Raw genomic sequence first — 20,479 nt, 5'->3', positions numbered from 1 at the left:
TTCCATTTTTCATGTTAAATGGTTGGAATGCATAAGTTATATTAAGGGGAAAACTATATGAATAATGGTTGTATTTACTCGTGTGACTTTTTGGGAAAAGGAATGGAATGAGTGTACTTGAAGAAATATTGGTAGAGCATATAAATATGTAGCATGTAATAAATTAATTAATGGAGAATATAATTATCACTTTTAGTCGCATTTTTTAATATTGCCTGCTATGATAGGGGTAGTAAAATACTTTGTTTTGTAGACTTTCATCATAAACCTAATCAAATTTGATTCTTGCATGCTGCCCATGGTTTTTGTATGCTTGACCCTCAAGAAATATCATATGAGGGGAATTTTGTTCATCCACATCTGCATAATACCCTGCAAACCGCTGCGAGGTCGTGTGGCGGGGGTGTTAGGTCACCACCTGTAAAAGGGAACAAAACCACATGCAAAATCAACACATACGTGCAAATCTATACTCACTGCAGCATATGCATTCACGCAAAAATTCTTTCATTTTACATGAATGCAAATACATATACTATCATCTATCAAACAGTTGCACCTTAGGATGCAGTAAAAAATGTGCATTTGTTCTCAGTATAATAATTGATAAATAGGAAATGTGTATTCAAAGAAACTTATGAAATATTTCGAGAATTTCATGCGTTTCATTAAAAAATTTAAATAAGTGCATTGCATATTGCTGGAGAAATATGTAGTTTATTCTTTGTTGTTACATTTCCTTATTATAGATTAATGGAGTTGAATAAATAAACTTGGAAACATATAATTAGCCAGAAAATGATTTAAATTATTTTTGGCATATTTTAAATTTTTTAATGAATCATTCCCTAATTATTATTTTTTAGTCTGTAGATATATATTATTAATGGCTATGAAATGAAATGTATGAGGGATTTTCAATGAGCAACTTCTACTTCCAAAATAGAAAATAATATTAATGAAAGCTAACATAACAAATAACATCATCCTTAATCTACTGTAACAAGCCAAATTCTTGCATTTGTCCCATTATTGTATCAACTTATCAAATAATTCAGCAAGGAAGCACTCGCCCTGTATGTGAAGGAAATTTTACACATTTGCATGACTCGTTGTTACTGAAGAAATCATTATCTTAAAATTCTTTCTTTTACCCTGGAAATAAAATAAAGTCATTAGAACCAGTTGAGGACTGTGTGATGAATGACTAAATCTTTCCTGCCCAAAGTCTTAATTTTGCACCCATGTCAATTGGGAAGAGAGAGGGAGGGGTTTTTCTATCTTACAAAATGGCACTTTTGGGGAGGCCTAAGATCTAACCACAGTGTTTGGCTTAAATTGTTGCTTTTCTTTCCATGAAATCCATGCAAAGCATGCCTCTGGCATAACAGAACACAGAATGACCTTTCCATCCAATGGTATATTCACCTGTGCCTGTACACTATTCTAACTGGGAGATTAAGTCTTTTCTCTTCATTGACATATCCTTCCTGACTCTCTTTGTGCCCAGTAATGTCATATAACAGCCTGCACCTTCTCTTTAGTCCTCAAACAAATGGCCACCGTTCTATCTGAAGCGACTGGAAATTTCAGGCACACTGATCGCTACAATCTGTCTGTTTTTGCCTCTAAAAAAAATATGCTCCTGTTGGGAGTAAAACAAAATGTATCTAGCAAGATAAAAGGATGACATTACTTATGTACATTGTTTTCATTACTTTTTATCAATAGGGATCAATTTGAAAAGCCTCTGAAACATACTTATTGAAATCTCGTTATTTAGGTTTTGACAAGAATAATGAATTCATTTTGCAACTGGAATTTGCATTTTGTAAAATGATACCTGAGTTGAATATTTAAAAATTGCAGTGTATTTCAAAACATGTGGTACATGGTGAATTTTGTTGCCAGCTTGCTTTAATTGCTTGTACAAAAAAGGCGTAGCACAATAAATGTTAGTACATTATGATGATTCTTGAATATTGATTCTCTTTTAAAAATATCCGTTTGAGGTTACATTAAAATAAATACTCTCACATCAATTATTGTTGATATTCTTTACTACATTTTTTGCTTGGTAAACTTAATGTAGCATGTATTAAAATTAACTAGTTTTTAAGACTTCCCCAGGTGTTATTATTTAAGAAATAAAAACATTGTTCTTTTGGCCAATAAAGGGCAACCTGTCCATACCTTTTGATAGCCAGAAAAATCAACCTATCACTATCATCTTAATTAATTTTATTGGGTATAAGCTATTATTGTGGCATATCTGAGAGAAATTAACATGTTTTTGAGTTTTATGTCAAAGTTGAATGTTTGACGTATAATCTATTTGTTTACATAAATTTGAACATGCTTTGTGGTCTTTTTCTTATGGTAGAATGATTCCTAGGAATCCCGGTAAATAGGAACTGGAAATTGTAAATAATTTTATTGAAACAACCTAGTCAACTTGGACATTAAAAATGTGTATAAGTGCTTTGAAAGGAAACATTCAGGATTATTCATGGAAGTGAAAGTATCATTTTCTGAACCTATTTTTTAATTTTTATTGCGCCTTTAAAGGAAATGAGGGGCTCTATTCTTTCTTCTAGCAATTCTTTTGCTTTTATCATTTATTTATTTTTTGGATGAAACATGTTATTTTTCCGGATATCTGTCATATTTATCAGTGATAGATTTCTGTTAATTCCATTAGCTCACTCAAGTCATATGTTTGTAGGAGCGGAAGTTGGTGCCTGGAAAAGTAGCTCATTGTCAATATTGCGGGTACCATTCTGAAGATTTTAACAGATGTGACAGGTGTCGGCGAAAAGTACCCGTAAATTGCAAAGAAATGCCTATTACACATTCCAAGATTATAAAGGAAGGAATATCTTGTCAGGTGAGTAATTTACTACTCATCCTGTGATGACGGAGTTCATTAAATGCCAAGCATATCTGATATTCTTAGCATTCACAGATATTATATGTAAGAGCCACAGGTTTCTCACATATATTACAAAATTAACGAAGACTCGAGTGAAAATAAAATTGAACATTGCAGTAATTATGGACTTTCCATCTTTTTGACAAAAAATGCACCACTTCCTTCTATGTATCAAATAAAAACTACAGTTTAGGGAAAATAATGTGTTTCGTCATATTTATATGTATTTATTAAAGTTCTTATAGTAGTAGCGGATCCTTATGATTATATTATCATCTGTTCTCCTTGGTTACTTAATTTATAGTTCCTAATGTATTTATGCAAAACCAAGTAATCCATTTCTGTATTGCAGCTTAGGGTTTTATTTTGAAAAAATGGTTGTGCAGTACATTAGTAATGAATCTATGTGGGGTTGAAAGAAAGAAACAAGAATACAGTCCGTACTTTGAGTAACTGAATTAACCTGGTGGGTGATATACTAAAAGATTATCTCTAAGCATATGGGTTTAAATCTTTCAAAGGGTATGAATGCTTTTTTTTTATGCATATTATTTTTAATTTGAGTAAATTTATTGCCATAATGCCACATTATGTTTTAAGCCCTCAGAACTTTTTGCTTCTCTATCTTTCCTACATATTTATATATTATGAACTGCTTGAGTGTGTGAAATGAGAGTTTCCCAGCATATTCAATGTAAATTGTTTGATTAATGGGTGATTAATTTGATTGATGTTTATTGGTTCCTAAAAGACTTGTTTGATAAAGGTATGGAACATGCCACATTGCTTGCAAATATTCCTGACAGACACAAATACAAATGCAATTGGAGTTTTGTACAAATGATGGTCACTAATGAAAAGAAAACATTAAACAGGAGCAGTAACAGTATACAAAAGAATAAAATTATATACATATGGGGAATAGTTAAAATTAAAATTTTTTAAAAGTAAGGTCTACAGCTACATACCCTTGGAACTTTACCTAGGATTCTTTGTCCATTTTTGCGGTTGGCAGAAGCGAATCAATCAGTCACAAATACACTAATCTTAATTTTTTCTATAAATGCACATTTTTAATTATCTAATAATTGAAGATGTGTGGCAACATGGGATTCAGGGAAAGGCTATTCACTGAGAAGAGGAGATATAATAAAATGGTCAAATAACTGACAACCCCTTCAACCTATTTTTTCCAAAATGAAAATGATGTGGTCAATGACATATACAAGCATTTAATCAGTGATAGAACTTATTCAATAATTCATCTAAGCACTATAATTGAAAATATGACATAACTTGCTAAAATATGGTACCTTGACAGGAAAATTTGGCTTTGCAACTGGGAAGTTCTGGTACTCTTGCCATGAATCAATGCTCAATCATTCACAGTCAAATGCTTCTTTCTTTTAGCTTTCTTTGAAGGGTACTCTTTTAGGCATGTACACAAGGTGCAAAAAAGCTCTGAAATAAAGCACTTAGAACACCTCAATGCAAATTTCTCTTGTGAAATATACTAAAATGTTTTCATATGAGTGTATGAAACTTCACAGCAAACATTAATGATTTGAATGCTGTGACAAACATTTTTCATCCCAGTTTTAAATAGAAATTTCAACTATTTTGATTACTGGCACACCTTGCATTGCGTAAATTTTACTGCGTGGGGTCCATAAATATTTCATTTGCTTTTTGTTATTTATTAAGAACTGAACTTAATTTTTGATTTCGTTTAGTTATTTTGATGGTATAAGCTGTTCAATTGTATTTAAATCCCAGACTTTTTCTGTAATGGCACACAACTTCAATTCAACAGCTTGAAAATTATATGTCATTTCATTTCAGAGGTAATATTTCTTTTATCTCTTCTTTGGGTTCCCCTTAGCCTTGCCTCATTATTTCATGAGTGTTTATCCACATGACCCTTACTGAGATAATGGCGAGGAACCTTATCCCTATGGTCTCAAGGACCATATCCTCGTCTGCAAGTTCCACTCTCGATGGATTGCACTCTCAGCTCTGCTCTATCAAAGTAAACATTTTTTTATGAAAAGAATAAGGGGGCCAATATTGAATCATCCATATTTCTTTTACAGTTTTGGTCAATTCCTTCTTTCAATTTGTTTTGATCAGTTTGTTTCCGTGAGTCCCGATGAATTGTGATTTTGGTGTTGGATTTGTCTTGTGAGGGGATTTTCTCAATCCGTATTTGCCAAAATATTTAAAGGAATATTCCGTGTGGTGGCATCGCATAGGATAGAGTGCTTTCTGCGAGGGAGAAATTTTATTGGATCTGTGCACCAATGACTTTTCAGATGTGCCATTAGAGTATGATGAAGAGAGCAATGAAAGTGGAAGTGATTTTGATATTTTAGTGAAGGTCAAAAATGAAAAATCCACTCCTCTCTCGATTAGTGAAAGTGATTCCGATAAGAGCACCAATGAAGACAATGCTTCACCAGGAATCTTTGCTACAACATCCGGTCAAATGCCACATTAAAGAGTAAGGCAAAAACAATGAAAAAGGCACAGTGCACATTTTCTGGTGAAGGTGAAGTGCGCTTGGTGATTTGGAAAGACAAAAGGGAGGTGAGGATTAAGTACTATTCACAGTGCTAGGATGGGTAATACACAGCTTAAAGAAAGGGTCACAGGACTGCCAATCAAAACACCTATCTGCATTTTAATATATGATAAGTTTATGAAACAAGTAGACAGGGCGGGTATGTATATCGTATTATACAATCATGCGAAAAACAATGAAGTGGTCAAAGAAAGAAGTGCTGTGGCTTATTAATTGCTTTTAGAGTTTATAAAACACTAAATGAATCAAATAGCATTTGATTCAAAGGCTTTCTGCTCCAATCTACCAAAGAGTAGAGAGGAACCAGATGAGTCATCTTTGGTGGGTGACGATGATGAAGCCGACATTGTGTGTTCCTTCAGTGGATCACCCTCATCCTCTCTCGATAGACCTGAGTAAACATCATCTCTTGCCTATTGTGGGTAAAGGGAAGAAAAAATACCTGATATGAAAGTGCTAAGTGTGTGCTCAAAGAAAAATTAGGAAGGCGACTAGGTATGTGTGCTCTTCTTGTGATGTTTCATGGACTATCACACAAAGAAGAAATACTAAAATTATTTGTTAGCATCAAATTTAAAGTTCCATTAAAAAATTTCAATTTTTAAGTTAGTTATGATGACTTTACTGAAGCAATGCATTTTCAAAAACTACCCCGTTAAAATTCACTGGAAAGGAGGGTTAAAATCCATGTAAATACCCCAGTATCCAATGTATTAAGGTGGACCTCATATTTTAGCCATGTACGAGGGTCATCCGGAAAGTAGTACCCGTTCGTGCCGCATGAAGTGCTGACGACGCGAGTAGCCGCTGGACGAGGTCAGATAGCTTCAGTGGCTTGTCTGCCTTCTCTGAGCCAAGTTGCGTGACGCTAGCATTGCCTGTGTTGTTTCTGTGATTGTTTACAATGTTTAAAAAAATTGAGAACGCCGCCAGTTGTGAAGTGAGGGCAGTGATTAAATTCCTCAATGCAAGAAACGTTCGCCCATGTGATATTCATCGCCAATTAAAGGAGGTGTATGGAGACAATGTAATGGACGAGTCGTCTGTTCGGCGGTGGTGTCGCAACTTCAACATGGGGAGGGGGAACACACACGACGATGAGCGTTCGGGGAGACCGTCTGTCATTACAGACCAACTGGTGAGCTCAGTTGACGAATTCGTGAGGAACGATCGGCGCGTCACAATTGATGACATCTGTGAGCATTTTCCCAATGTTTCTCGAACAATTGTTCATGAAATTGTTAAACACCATCTGCATTATGCAAAAATTTGTGCAAGATGGGTCCCTCGCGTATCTCAATGAGCTGGCGGCGAAGGACTATGCAGCAGGAATACAGAAACTTGTCACACGTTATGACAAATGCCTTAATTTGCTTGGAGATTATGTTGAGAAGTAGTTTAAAGTATCCTCTTTCAAATAAAATTTTTTATGTTTGTTAATATTTACTTTTGTGTCTTTATTTCACGAACGGGTACTACTTTCCGGATGACCCTCGTATTAAGGGAAAAAATTGCATTCTATATGTTGGCAAATATTGTATTTGACAGAACAGTACAGAGGGAGCCCCTGTCCCCATACCTTATGTTTCCCTTGAAGCTGAATTTGAGTTCCACCATAAAAAGTGCATGTAATTATTTCCCTCGGTAACATTCTGTCATTTAATCTTTGAGAAAAGTTATTCATGGTGAAATTTTCATATTAATTCGTGTAGAAGGTTAACATTTAAATTTTAAACTAATATCTATATAGGGACCCATAGGCCATTTTATAACTACAATCATCCATGTGCATATGAGGACTCTCTCATGCTTGAATTGTCCTAGCTCTACCATTCATATTTCTATATTTGTTGTATGGTGCCAGAAAAATTATTTGATTGTAGTTTTTCTGGCAGTGTTAATTTTAATTCACTTGGGGTATGATGTCAAATTTGGGTTCTCCTGTGAAAGCTTACTTAAGTGTGGCCTTGTTGAACCCTGTGTGTGTTCACTATTTCAACCTCCTTCTGAAGTGCACTGACTAACTCAGCATTATAGAATGAATTATTCACTTAATTGAAATTCATTTTAGCATGAACTACTTTTAACATGTGAAATACATTTATATAGGCATTCATTGGAATTTTCTTGGTATTTAGTCCTATGAATTATATCGTTCCACTCTTTATACATGTTCTTTCCACTGCTGCAACTGACTTTAACCTAAAGTGTATTTCCCATTCTGCTGGAGAAATTCCCCACTCCTGACAATGTTTTCATCTTTTCTGTGAGGTTACGAGTTTTAGTGCCATTAATTGACAGCCCCTGTGGTAATTATAGATATTCACCTTTTGTAGAACTTTGGAATTACATGTTTGTATTTTTAGTAAATATATGAAATAGCATCTTTGTGATGAAAAAATCCTTTCAATGTGAATTGCATGATTGACCTGCTATTATAAAATTGCATAAAATGCATTTTCTATTTGTAGAAGTTTTATAAAGGAATACGAGAAGGAGGAATGACTGATAGCAACATTGCCAAAGCAGAAAGGAGCACACGGTCTCGAAAGCCACGTAAATTTGAAGAACCAGGTAATTAATTGATTCTTTAATTATTCTTTTAGTAGTTGACTTAAGGCCTTTTCTTTGGATTTTGAGTAATTGAGTATAAAGTATGAATTATTTAATTTCACGGAAATAACTAGAGGCCTTGTGAGTTTATATATTCTGTGCATTTAAAAATAGTTTTTTAAGATTTTGAGCCAAACCATTCTGGGCATGCTCGGGCACCCTAAAATACTTCAAACAACATACAAGGTCTGCATGAAAAAAGATAAAACTGGTCCATCTATGTGCAAATTGCTTGACGGATCCCAATCAGTTAGGTGCCACCTTATAGTGGTCTCTGTGAGAAGTAAAACACCGCCTAGCTCGTGGCCGTATCTCGGCTTGTCTCAGCACAATGGTGATTTTTGTCTGAGACTGCACACGATTAGCTGTACAAATTCTTTTGTCGGTGAGGAGTATGGTATTAGAGAAGCAGAGCGTGTGCATTGAATTTTGTTTTAACTTTGGGAAAAGTGCAATTGAAACTAATGCAATGATTCAAGAGGCACTTGGCAATGAATGAATGAGTTGGGCACAGTGTTTTCGTTGGCAAAACCACTTCCACTGTGGACAAAACTCAACTGGTTAAGAACTGAAAAGTGGATGACCATCGACATCAACAAATTTTGCCCATGTCAACAGTGTTGACATGGGCAAAATTTTTAATGTGTGCAAACTGTACATGGCTTGTATAAAAAGTATTGGGAGAAGTTTTGGAAAAATAGATTTATTTCAGATATTGCTACAATGCCTCACATTCTTCAAAGTATACCCCTTGTTGTTGACACACTTTTGCCAGTGGCTTTTCTACAACGTAAAGGCTCCCTGGTAGGTGGATTCTGGAAAATCCTTAAGGGTATGCTTGCAAGCCTCTTTGATGGTACTTAGGGTCCCATGGTGGTGTCTTCTGAGGGAGTATTTCATTTTCGGGAATAGGAAATAGTCTGCTGGTGCCAAGTCGGGACTGTAAGTGGGGGTTGGGGAATTGTTGTGATGCCGTTGCAGAAGGTTTTCACAAGGAGATATTTGACTCTGCTCTTGGCCGTCCATCAAGACCTTCAGGACAAGTTTTTCACAGATCTTTCGCGTCACAAAATTTTGGTGATAATGGTGTGTGCTGCCATGTTATCAATGGAAATATGATCTGTAATCATGTGCACACAACTGATGGTTTGAATTCGGGACTTCACGTACATATCTGTAAAAAATTGTTACCAATACTTTTAACTTGCAAGGAAAATAGAACCACTTTGGACTGATCTTTTGAAGCAAAAGCTTCATTTAATTTATGGTAATGGAAGTAAGTTTTTCTGGACTTGATAGTTTTTAAGTTGAAAAAATTCAGTTTCTTTTAAAGTAAACAGTAGTTACCCTTATTCCCTAATTTAAGAATATATGTAAAAATAACAAGTGAACCACCCATACCTTTCCTTTGATTTTTTTAATGAATTTTTTTAATTAAAAATTAGCTTTCAAGTCCATAAAGAATTAACAGATGCCAATAAGCCATATAATATTCATGCTGCTTGTTTGGTTTACAGTTATACTAACCATCTCTTCAGATGAAGATGAGGAAACTGATTTGAAAAATGATGGCAACGTGAAAGAAAGCTCTGTCAATAATTATGATTGTGAAAATGGAGGAATGATGTCATATACCATGGAACACATGTTACCTCCATTATCATCTTTATCAGCATTTGAGAAGGAACCCATAATTAAGGACAATGCATGCAATGAAATCATTCCTGAGGAGGAGCGCAATGTAGCTCAAGCAATAGAAGGTCTGTACCAAAATTGAGATCTTCAAGTATGGTTACTTAAATAATGAGCTAGTACATATGTATTGTAAAAAAGTGAATTAAAGTGTGATAATGCTAATCTCAGCATTCCCTTTCATTTCAGAAGGATTGCAAGAATCACAAAATGGTGCAACAGAGGATGAGTGCAATGATAAGGAACGTGCTGTATTTCTTACATGTAGGACTGTTAGAATTGGCTCTTATAAAGCTATTCCTAAGGATCGTGTTGTTATTTGCAAGCAAGGGATTAGAATTCGTGTTCCTGATATTGAAGACAGTAAGAATTTTCTAATTTGTTTTTTGAGTATTTTTTATTAAGGCATTATTATTATTTTTAAGCCATTGATTGTGCAATTGTGTTGGTTAATTCTTATTGTTATCATTGAAAGTTTTGAGCTCATAAAATGTCCAGTTATTTCCATTCTATTTTTTTATTACAGGCTCAAAAGTAGTTTCAATAACCTTTACATTGAAAGATGTCGTTAAGGCACTAATACACTTTGGACGAGCAATGCCTGTGATATTCCTGTATACAAGTTATCAGTGTGGTATCAAAATACGTAATTCTCTGAAAATGACATCTAGAAGTGGGCTGTTTTATGATCCTTGCGCGTTAGGTAATATAATGTTGTAATTTTTACTGTACCTTCCTGCAAAGCATCAATTGATTGCTATTGTATTTTGTGTATTTAATCATGAAAAATGCTTTAGCGTAGTTAATATGTGCTTCCTTAATCATGACATCTTGTTTTTTTGCCCAACAATTACATCGTTGCAATGGCTCATTAATAATTATGGTTCGGTCATTAACATAGTGTGAATTTTATTTCATGAGAAGATGAAACCCAAAAACGAATCACCCTTCTACCAGAACGCATGACTGAAGACACAAAAGCAAGACTCAAATCAATCTTTTGTGGCAAGGATCTCCTAGTAGAACTTGATAGTAAGGAAGCAAATGATATTCTTGTTAGGGCATCGCCAAAGGAGGTGAGAACAATTCAACTTATAACCATAAAATATGTATGATTTGTTTTAAAAAATATTTCTTTGAAATCCTGATCTCAATTTGAATAAATATTTCTCAGGTCCAGGAAACGATAAAGAAGTCTGTTACCTCATCGCCAACAATGAGTTTAAAGACTATTAAAGATTATACTCAAAAGTAAGTAGTTTTCATTGTTATTCTGTGCTATGGATTTTAGGGTGGAATATGCTTTATGTTTTCGCTCTCTGTCAGCATACACATATGATAAGAAATTAAAAACAGTTCTAGTACATGCCAAGCATGGTTAGCATGAGAAAATATTGAATACGAGTCTGATTTTAATCCTCCTGAGGCAATTAGCCATACATTTCCACCCTATTAGAGTTATAGGAAAAGAAATTAAGTGGAAGGAAGACCAAGAATGGGGTGACTTCAAAATTTTCAAATACCCTTATGTACACAGGATAGTCATTTAATATAGGAAAAAACAGGGAAAAAGGTTGTCATTGATTGATATTGTAAAAAATCATTTAATAAGGGCCCAACATTCTGAATAAGTTGAGAAAATTATAAAAAAGCACTAATTTTGAATGACATCAAAAAATTATAAAAATCGATAATTTTGAATGACATCAAAAAATTATAAAAATCGATAATTTTGAATTACATCAAAAAATTATAAAAATCGATAATTTTGAATGACATCAATATAGCTCTCAGTATTTTTTACCTCAGTCCATTCTCATGTGCTGGCAAAAATGTCTATAGTGCGACTGGGTATGGTATCACATGTAGCAGGTTTGGAAGGATAAGGGAAAATCACTGTGGGTACCAAATCTTATTCCAAGCACCTGCTAATGCATTTGTATTTATTTTTACCATTATTGAAGTTCAAAGAAACTATTTCTGATTTTAAAATGTAAAATCAAGTACTACAGGACTATTCATTCATTTAATTTTATCTTTGTGGATCTTGAGGCATCTGAGTAATATAAAACAGCCCGTCCAAGAACATATCTCCATGTATCGTATAATTTAGCAAATATGATCTTTGTGCTCCTTAAAATAGAGTAAGGTAATCAATTTGTTTTTATTTTTAAATAAATTGACTGCTAAGCAATTGAAATATTTTATCTTGATAAATTGGAAGAATATCCAAAAAATAATATAATGTTGTCTTTTCTGTGGCTATCCATGTAATTATTTTGGGTTTGCCTGTGATAGATATTCTTGGTCTCTTTTAGAAGGTAGAGGACTTACAGTTAGTGTTATAACAAGGTAGTTAATTCTACTACATAATATTGATTTGCAATGAGCCACTTCCAGTGCCAGTTCAGGGTAATGATTCACATATCATCTCGGGTTATTATCGAGACTAGGGTATGAATACTGTGGTTATCTATAACATTTTGTGTTATTCATTTATTAAAAATAACTTAAGCCATTGGTGAAGATAAAAATCCAATAATTAGAATGGCTTACGTTGGTATGAGATTCTTAAGTTACTGAAAACATTTTCTGATTAACCTTTTTTTATTCTTCAATAGCTCCTCTTTATTTCAATTTAAATTTTTATTGGTTATTACGTGAAAAAGCAAAACAATCATGAAGAAAGTGTGACCACTTCACCTCCCTCATCTTGTTCTTTATCTGTGCATTGTGGAAGGTAGGCCGCTCAAAAATTTCAGGATGCTAAATTTAATGGCTTCATTTATCATTTTAATTTTGCGAAGAAAAATTCTAAAAAGGGTGTTTGAGAAATTGTCTTTGAAAGATTTCATTGTTGTTAAAACAACGAAAAATAAATGTAAATTTTTTCAAAGGATTTTTTGTTGTGTGTACAGTTTTATCATCCGTTTAATGCGTTTGTTTTTAATTTCATCATGTGTATGAATGGAGTTACATCATATCATATGAGGTCTTTGAAGGCAATTAGACCACATTTCAATAGTATGTTAAATCCCCACAATTTGTTTATTTACAAAACTATTTCATGAGGGTCAGGTGTGAATGGCTATTAAGTTTTTCGAGTTTGATTGAAATCAGAGATTCTGATGCCAACTTAAGATTATTGTACTTAGCATACATAGTGACCTATACAAACCAATCTGTTTTTTTCCATTTTTCAGATGCTATTTTGTATGGTAGTGAAGGAAATATTTTGTTCAAATTAGTTTCATTTGTGATTAACAACTTAATGCTCTCTTTACCTGGCATGTTATGAAAATAATGTCCTCTTCATCTTGTTTCAAGTTAGTTGCAACCAACATTGTCTACTCCAAACTGGGGTAATCAAAGCCATTGTTCAGTATGAAGCATTTATGGTCAAACTTCTGAATTTTCCCATTTGATGATTGGCGAATCCTTAGCAAGTCCAGATGAAAACCTAAAAAAAAATCGGGTCCATTTCCAAAATTTATATTCAAAAGTATGCATAATGTCATGTTCAGGTGATGAAAGGATTTTGCCTCAATACTTGCCTTTGTTATGTGGCATCTCATAATGCTAAAAACACTTGATAATTGATTTAAAAAATGGATTTAGCTTAGGATAAGCTTTTGTTTTTTCCATAGATTTTAAGTTGCAGTTGTAATAGTAGCTTGAATAAATGTCACTTGTTTCCTGTAATACTTGCTGGAGTGCCAGTTTTTATGGGCTAACTGAACTTAGGGTTATACTTGGCAGTTATTTGTTGCGAAAGATTTTCCCCTATAGCCTTTTATGATGTAAATATTCCAAGCCAAACTCCCAAATTAAAGCCATTACCATAAGAGTAATAAAAAATCATACTCATGGGAATAAAGACCCTGCTAGAAATGATTCCATTTCCCCAACGAGTTGGACGAGTCAGTCTTCTCATTCATTGAAATGAAGCTGTAAAAATAATCAAGGAGCATGAATGAGATCACAGTGGAGTTTTGCATCAAATGAAGGAATTAAAGTTTACTTATAAATAAAGATATGTTGTAATATTAGTAGAAATAAGAATTTGTCAATGGAAATGAGTTAATGTAATTTAATTGTTTGTAATATCCTTGCTTGCCGATCACAGCAACAGCATAAGAAAAAACTGGAATTGTTATTTGGGGTTCATTACTTATTTATTAATTTAAATATTATACTTGTTTCTTACATTTTTTTCTTTTTAGGATTCTTATCTACCCTCCCCCTCCGGCAAAAGGTGGTATCACCATCAACCCTGAAGATTACTTGTGCCTGGGAGAAGATCAGTTCCTAAATGATGTCATCATTGACTTTTACCTCAAGTAAGTGATTGTGTACATGAGGAAGCTTAATTAAAAATTTTAAATTTGCTCTTGATTAGGGCGCTTGTAAATAAAGTTGTGGAACCCAGTTAGGCCGTATGTATTACTATGGACCGTATTACCATTAGCATAGGTCATCTTCAGGGTGGCATTTGGAGAAGAGGTGTGACAAATTAGCTTCATTGGCTCCTTAAATGTCTATGTAAATTTCTGAATATCTTAAAGTTTGTAAGGCTAAAACTCTATAAAAAGTGGGCATCTGAGCAAACAAACTTCATTTTCACTTGTTGATTGTGATTAATTTGAAATAAATGAGTGTGTTCCTATTTGAGTGGCTAAAATAAAAACCAAAAAATATAACTATATTACATTAATAAATGGCATTACGTTGATAGCTTGATTTATTTTTAATTTGCTTATAATACTTATGGTAATATATATTTTATCTTGTTGTTTTGGCATGGATCCATGTGGAAAGGGCCTTTGGAATAATTGCCATAATAAGAATCTGTATGTAGTAAATTTTTCATGCATAAATAATAGGGAAATGTGATAATTAGATAAATAAAGGGAAACCATTTAATCAAGCTCTCCAGTTGTTTTTCTGGGATGTAGGCTACTCCTTAATAATGCTAGTCCATATTGGTTTCTTACATAAGTTCATGTATCATTTAATTGTTTAGGAATTTGATGTGTTGACTTATGGCTCCAATGGACTAGGGTTCAACATCTAGTAACAATGAAATTTAAATGGCATCCCAAACCATACTTGGATGTCAGATTAAGAGCGTTTGGGGATCAGGGTGGTGCAGTGGCTAATGTACTGGCTTCCCATGAAGAGGGCCCTGGTTTCAATCCTGGAGTTGGCAGGTCTTTTTCAGTGGTATCACGATCCCTACATGAGGTGCTTTGTGGAGAGCTTTTTGAGTTTGCCATCTGTCGAATGGTATGTTAAACTGTGGACCCCTTGGCACCTGTCATTAAGAGTAGGCTAACGCTAAGCTGGTCCCCTCCACTGTATATTTATTACTCCACTCATTGCTTGCTTCATGTTGACTACACTTTTTCCTACCTTTTTATTCAATATTATGGCAACCCCTCATTGAATCTCCTCCCCTCCGCTGTGTATTAATCTACTCCTGTAATCACTCGAGTAATACCAACTATCCTTCCCTTTCACCTCTTATAGACCTAAAATATGTGTGCATCCTCTTTCAATCTCTCGCTTTATATACTCCAATTTTCCTCACGTCAACATTGTCCTAAAATTTCAATTTCCAATTATAGCTAATTTGGTAATCTTCTGTGCTGCTGCTGTCGTTGTCAGTTTTACTTTTGCTTTGCAGACACTAAGTAGTTGAGATGGTTTCCATTCTTTTCAGAGCAGGAATATTTCTTAGCAATTAATATGGGTTTTCATTGTCAGTAGGTTGTTAAGGGAAGTTGCCTTGATGAATCCTTGTTGGACATAAAAAACTAATGTTTGTAGTAGTAGTAGTATTTAGGGGAGGCGACTGACTGCTGAGGTCATTTGCACCATAGGGGATGGACAGGAAAGGATGAAGGGTGGAGAGAAACCCGGCGTTGGCATTAGCCTACTCTTTATGAAAGGCGCCAAGGGGTCTGCAGCTCAACGTCCCATCCGATGGACGGCATACTCACTCAAAGTGCTCTCCACAAAGCACCTCAAGTAGGGATCGAGATACCTTTGAAAAATATTCAACATCGCCGGGATTTGAACCCGAGCCCTCTGGGTGGGAAACCAGTACGATTGCCACCGCACCAATTCCGATCCCCGAAAACTAATGTTATAAAGGAATAAGACAATAAATATCTTGAACATTATGATTTGGGATTGAAACTGTGAGGAACTAAGGAAGGCTTGAATAACAGGCAAAAGATATTTATTTTGGTCAGCAGTGTTTTAGAAGTTCAAAAAGATGGGTGATGGTTTTCAGAAACCACCCCAAACCTGCCACTATTTGGTCTACTAGCTATTTTAAGAATAAGAATATTAAAACACATTGTGTTTAAATCAGTATTTATCATGTATGAATGGGTTATCCAAATGAATTAAAATCTGAATCTGGAATTGTATGACTTTTCTTCTATAGGTATTTGACTCAGAGTTGCCTGTCTGAGGTTGACCAGTCCCGGACACATGTCTTCAGTTCCTTTTTCTATAAACGCTTGACAACACGGCCTATAAGATCAGCTCGACGACACCATCCTTTGGAGATGGATGGCTCAACATCTCCAGCAGAGAAGAGGCATGCTCGAGTGAAGAGCTGGACCAAGAATGTAAACATATTTGAGAAGGATTTCATTGTGATCCCCATTAATGAAAGGTGAGAATAATTATCTGCTTTGACTTATTTAGGTTTACCATAATACAGTAAACCTTCTCATTGCATGACGTGTGTTCTTTGAAACTTCAACATCTTGTGGAATGGCATTATCGGAAAAGCAAATGATATGGAGAATACATAGTTTCGTTGTTGAATAATATTATTTAATCTTATACTCATTACTATCATATACTTAATGCTCATTTAATTTAGCAATGTATTTTATGGGCATGCAATTACGTTCCTGCTGAAAAATATTTTGTATTCATATTTAGGTAAATGGGTTAATTTTTTGGTCAACTGAAAAACTTGATGTTGTATTTGTGTGGGAGAAACAGAATGGTGAAATTTTTGTCAACATTTTGTGATGGAGTTTCATGTCCAGGGACATTATGAAGAATAAATAAAATCATTTTCACATTTCAATCGTCATCAAGTTTTGCTTTTTAAGATAATGTTTGACCTGATCCACCTTGCAGGATCTAAACAAGGCTATGAACAATACAATGGAAATTCAACCCCTTTGGTTTTATTTCCATGAGACAGGTGGGTGTGTCTTTTATCTTCAAAACATGTGGGTTTTTGGTAAGGTAAACTAGAATTGGTTCACTCCTAACTATGCCAAAAGTATTGAAATAGAATAATAAAATCAGAAGATCTTTAGCAACCTTGATTAATTATGCTGGTCCTTTGGAATGTATATTTTTTCTGACATTGTTTTTCAAGATAAGGTGGCTCCATTGGCATTAAATACAGGGTATTGTATGTTGGGGCTTCTAAATATCTCTAATTAAGCCGGTAAAAATTTCAGCATCCTAATGGTAAGTAAAAGTCATTGACCCCACTAATTTACATAATGGTAATTAAATTATCTTAAACCTCTTGAACCAAATAGAACTTGCAGACAAAGAACACTGGTAAATGACTCCAGATTTTTTTTTCCCGCAACATTTTATTTATAATTGTCTTGTCTCGTATGATAGCTTCTTGACAGTACTCTTCTAGTTTTATTCTCTATTCACATGCGCCGTAGTTTTCTGCCATAATCAATGATCACTGAAACTTATTCTTTCATCATTTTTGTCTATGTTATGAATTGTAAATTCATTAACCCTAGCATATTGCTTCTTTGACCTTAATTTATATTGCCCAAGATTTCAATTTTCGAGCCCAGTGTAATGGCCATTTGCTCCGTTTTCCTTCTCAGCTGATGAGTTTGTTGATTTTCGTTCCATTGAGAATGATTACATTATCACTTAATGCTACATGAAAATGATGCAGAAAAATGTTCTTTTATGCAATGCTGCCGTTATATACATTTTTAAATTAATGGTTTTATTGCATAATACTTGGCTTCAATAATCTTGCAACTGCATGTTACATTAAAATGGCATAAAATGCAAAAGTTTGTTTCTGTAATGTCACTTATAACTTCAACTTACCAGTTATATCCATTGAATCTTGTAAATTGATAGGCAAAGATAAACCACATCTTGGTAAAATCGCATCTTAAAAATGTGTAAATATGAAGGTTTACTGTATGCAACCACAAAATAAATAATATACTTTCCTGTGAAGAATATAATTTCTACAAAAATATCTACCAAATCGATAGAATATTTAACGTATTGCAATGCAACCATTATGTTATGTTATTGTATTAACTGTTTTTGGTGTTTCATTAATTTTAATGCTTTGTAAATCAAGTATTTTTCAAGAACCAGTGTTGATATATAATGGGCTATTGAATTGTTCTAATGTGATTTTTTTGATTGTGGACAGTGCTCATTGGTTTTTGGCCATCATATGCTTTCCTGGCCTTGAGGGTTGTGTCAGGATGAGTGATGGTGTACCTGTCAAATTGCCTCCGGCTCAACCAAGGCCATCAAAGAAAAGTAAAGGTAATTCATATCTCATAAGAAACTTATGCCTCCCATCATGTTTCAATTAAAATATGCATTATTATCCTATTACTTAGTTTCTTTAATGTTAGATGATACGAAATAAATTGCTTCAAAATATAATCAATTACCTTTGAATTCGTGGAACCACATTTGTTTTGTTGTGGATGAAGTTGCTTGTGTGTAACTTAAATCAAGTAATCTCTTAACTAGGCATATTCTGAAATTTAAAGGCCAAAGGTCAATTTATTCATAAAAATTCATGGCTAAATCCTATATTAACAAACCAAATAACTGATATACATGAGAGTACTTATTATTTTAAAGTTAAGATTCCTGCCAAGTTACAGAATTTTAGACAAAACGTAAAAAATATGTTACTCTGGGATTTCAATCGAAATACATACTTCAAAGTCCCTAAACTTGTTTTGACCATTTTTTGAATGTCTCTCTTGTGTGTATCAGCTTGGTTTTTGTGGGTGTGATAACATTAATACTAACTTGAGAAGTACTAAATTTAATAAACATTTTTATTTTGAATTTATGAACTTATTAGAATATGGTGAAAATTGACGCTCACTGTTTTGGCCTTTTTTTCAACATGTGTATTTGGCATCATCCCAATGATACACATTTAAAAAATTTTCTTCAAGTATTGTTGCTCCACGGTACTGCTATCCTTCACTTGCTCTTTTCCCCCTCAATCTATATTAATCTACAGCTACTGCTCTTATTGCCCCTTATCTCTTTCCTTCACTATCATTCCTTCTCACAAACCAGTTGGTTGAGAGCTATAGGAGTAAAAACTGATGTTTCTTGATGGGGAGTGGGTGGTTTGGGGTTGGGGGGTTGGAAATAGATTGAGCAAGTAGAACCATTTGGTGTAGTGTGAACAGAGGGTATAGGCCAGTTCTTCTGTAAAAAAAATTCTCAAGTTGCAAAAACCTGAGTTAGGACAAAGAACTGATGACTTCTTGGGAATACTGAAATGGAGAGCTAATGTCGAGACATCCTACTACATCATAAAGATATTAACCTTGGTGATTTCATGAACAATTCTAAAAAAAGTGAAAAATCGCAGATTTTTGCATCTCAGAAATCCACAAGGTAGAATTCTTAATAATGAATATTGATTATATTACACGTAATATAAAATGAGTTTTCCAATCGTTATACAGGGAGCGGCAGCATAACTTCCCTTTTTGAAAGCGTTTTGCACATGATTAAAGGAAGTTATGTTGCCGCACCCAGTATAATGGAGTGTTAATGATGTGGTAAAATGTTCATTCGTCTTTTAGTTGTAAAAAAGCCAGAACTGGAGAAGGAAGAATTGATACCTCAGACCTGCATTGTGAAGCCCATACAAATTGGTAACACAACCATTACGCCAATCACAACACCAGCAATCAGTGGGCCTGCAGGCAGCGGTGCTCTTGGTTTGCCAGTGGCCACAATCAACCTTGAGGAAAGAGATGGAGGTCTTGGAGGAGATGACTTCTCTGACCGAGATGAAGCAGAAGGTGAAGAGGAGGATATCCAGATGCCTAGTGAAAGTGAGGATGAAGGGGCGGCAGAGGGGGGTGGAGAAAGTCAACCCAGGGAGAGTGAAGAAGGGATGGATGGAAGTGGGGGAGATGAGGCATCAAGTGGGGAAGGAAATATCGAGGGAAATGAGGAAAAGGAAGAGGAAAATGCATCTGAGGAGGCTCCAGAGGCGGAAGCTGGTGATGGGGAGAAAGGTTTGAAGGTGAAAGAAGAGGGGGAGGAGGACGTTGAACCCAAGGAGGAGGAGTGTAGCCAAGGAAAAAATGACCAAATGGTAAGTTGTGCTAGTAATTAAGGGTATCCAGCTTCTTGAAAGAGATAGAGCATATAATAGTTTAGCACTATCATTTATTTCCAAAAGCCTGCGGAACATTTGGGAAAGGTGAAATTGTTTTATATGTAGACAGCAGTGTTAGAGTAATTAAAACTATTGCAGGCCAAGGGATCCATCAGCCATTGAAATCCAACATAACCCATTATCATTGAATTCCAAATATTTATTTATTTTATTTATTTATTTTAAAACA

General features: G+C 34.5%; 1 protein-coding gene across 6 annotated transcripts in view; it reads left to right on the top strand.

Moving 5' to 3' along the window:
- Window positions 1–20,479, top strand: part of LOC139701040 (sentrin-specific protease 6-like) — a 64,370-nt gene that overhangs the window by 29,104 nt on the left and 14,787 nt on the right. For 4 of the 6 annotated variants that reach the window (XM_071599608.1, XM_071599603.1, XM_071599604.1 and 1 more), the window contains 11 exons: window positions 2,726–2,887; window positions 7,985–8,087; window positions 9,644–9,886; window positions 10,008–10,181; window positions 10,345–10,521; window positions 10,743–10,894; window positions 10,993–11,069; window positions 14,042–14,158; window positions 16,273–16,506; window positions 18,289–18,407; window positions 19,706–20,226. In XM_071599608.1, coding sequence (XP_071455709.1) covers window positions 2,726–2,887; window positions 7,985–8,087; window positions 9,644–9,886; window positions 10,008–10,181; window positions 10,345–10,521; window positions 10,743–10,894; window positions 10,993–11,069; window positions 14,042–14,158; window positions 16,273–16,506; window positions 18,289–18,407; window positions 19,706–20,226 — 2,079 coding nt within the window. The remainder of the gene's footprint in view (window positions 1–2,725; window positions 2,888–7,984; window positions 8,088–9,643; window positions 9,887–10,007; window positions 10,182–10,344; window positions 10,522–10,742; window positions 10,895–10,992; window positions 11,070–14,041; window positions 14,159–16,272; window positions 16,507–18,288; window positions 18,408–19,705; window positions 20,227–20,479) is intronic. The other 2 variants (XM_071599605.1, XM_071599606.1) reach the window with 2 other exon arrangements.

Source organism: Hetaerina americana, unplaced genomic scaffold (genome assembly GCF_022747635.1).
Source record: "Hetaerina americana unplaced genomic scaffold, ioHetAmer1.1.p SCAF_11, whole genome shotgun sequence".
Taxonomy (NCBI): Eukaryota; Metazoa; Arthropoda; class Insecta; order Odonata; family Calopterygidae; genus Hetaerina; species Hetaerina americana.
The sequence above is the reverse complement of the archived record's forward strand: the minus strand, read 5'-3'. Positions and strand labels throughout refer to the sequence as shown.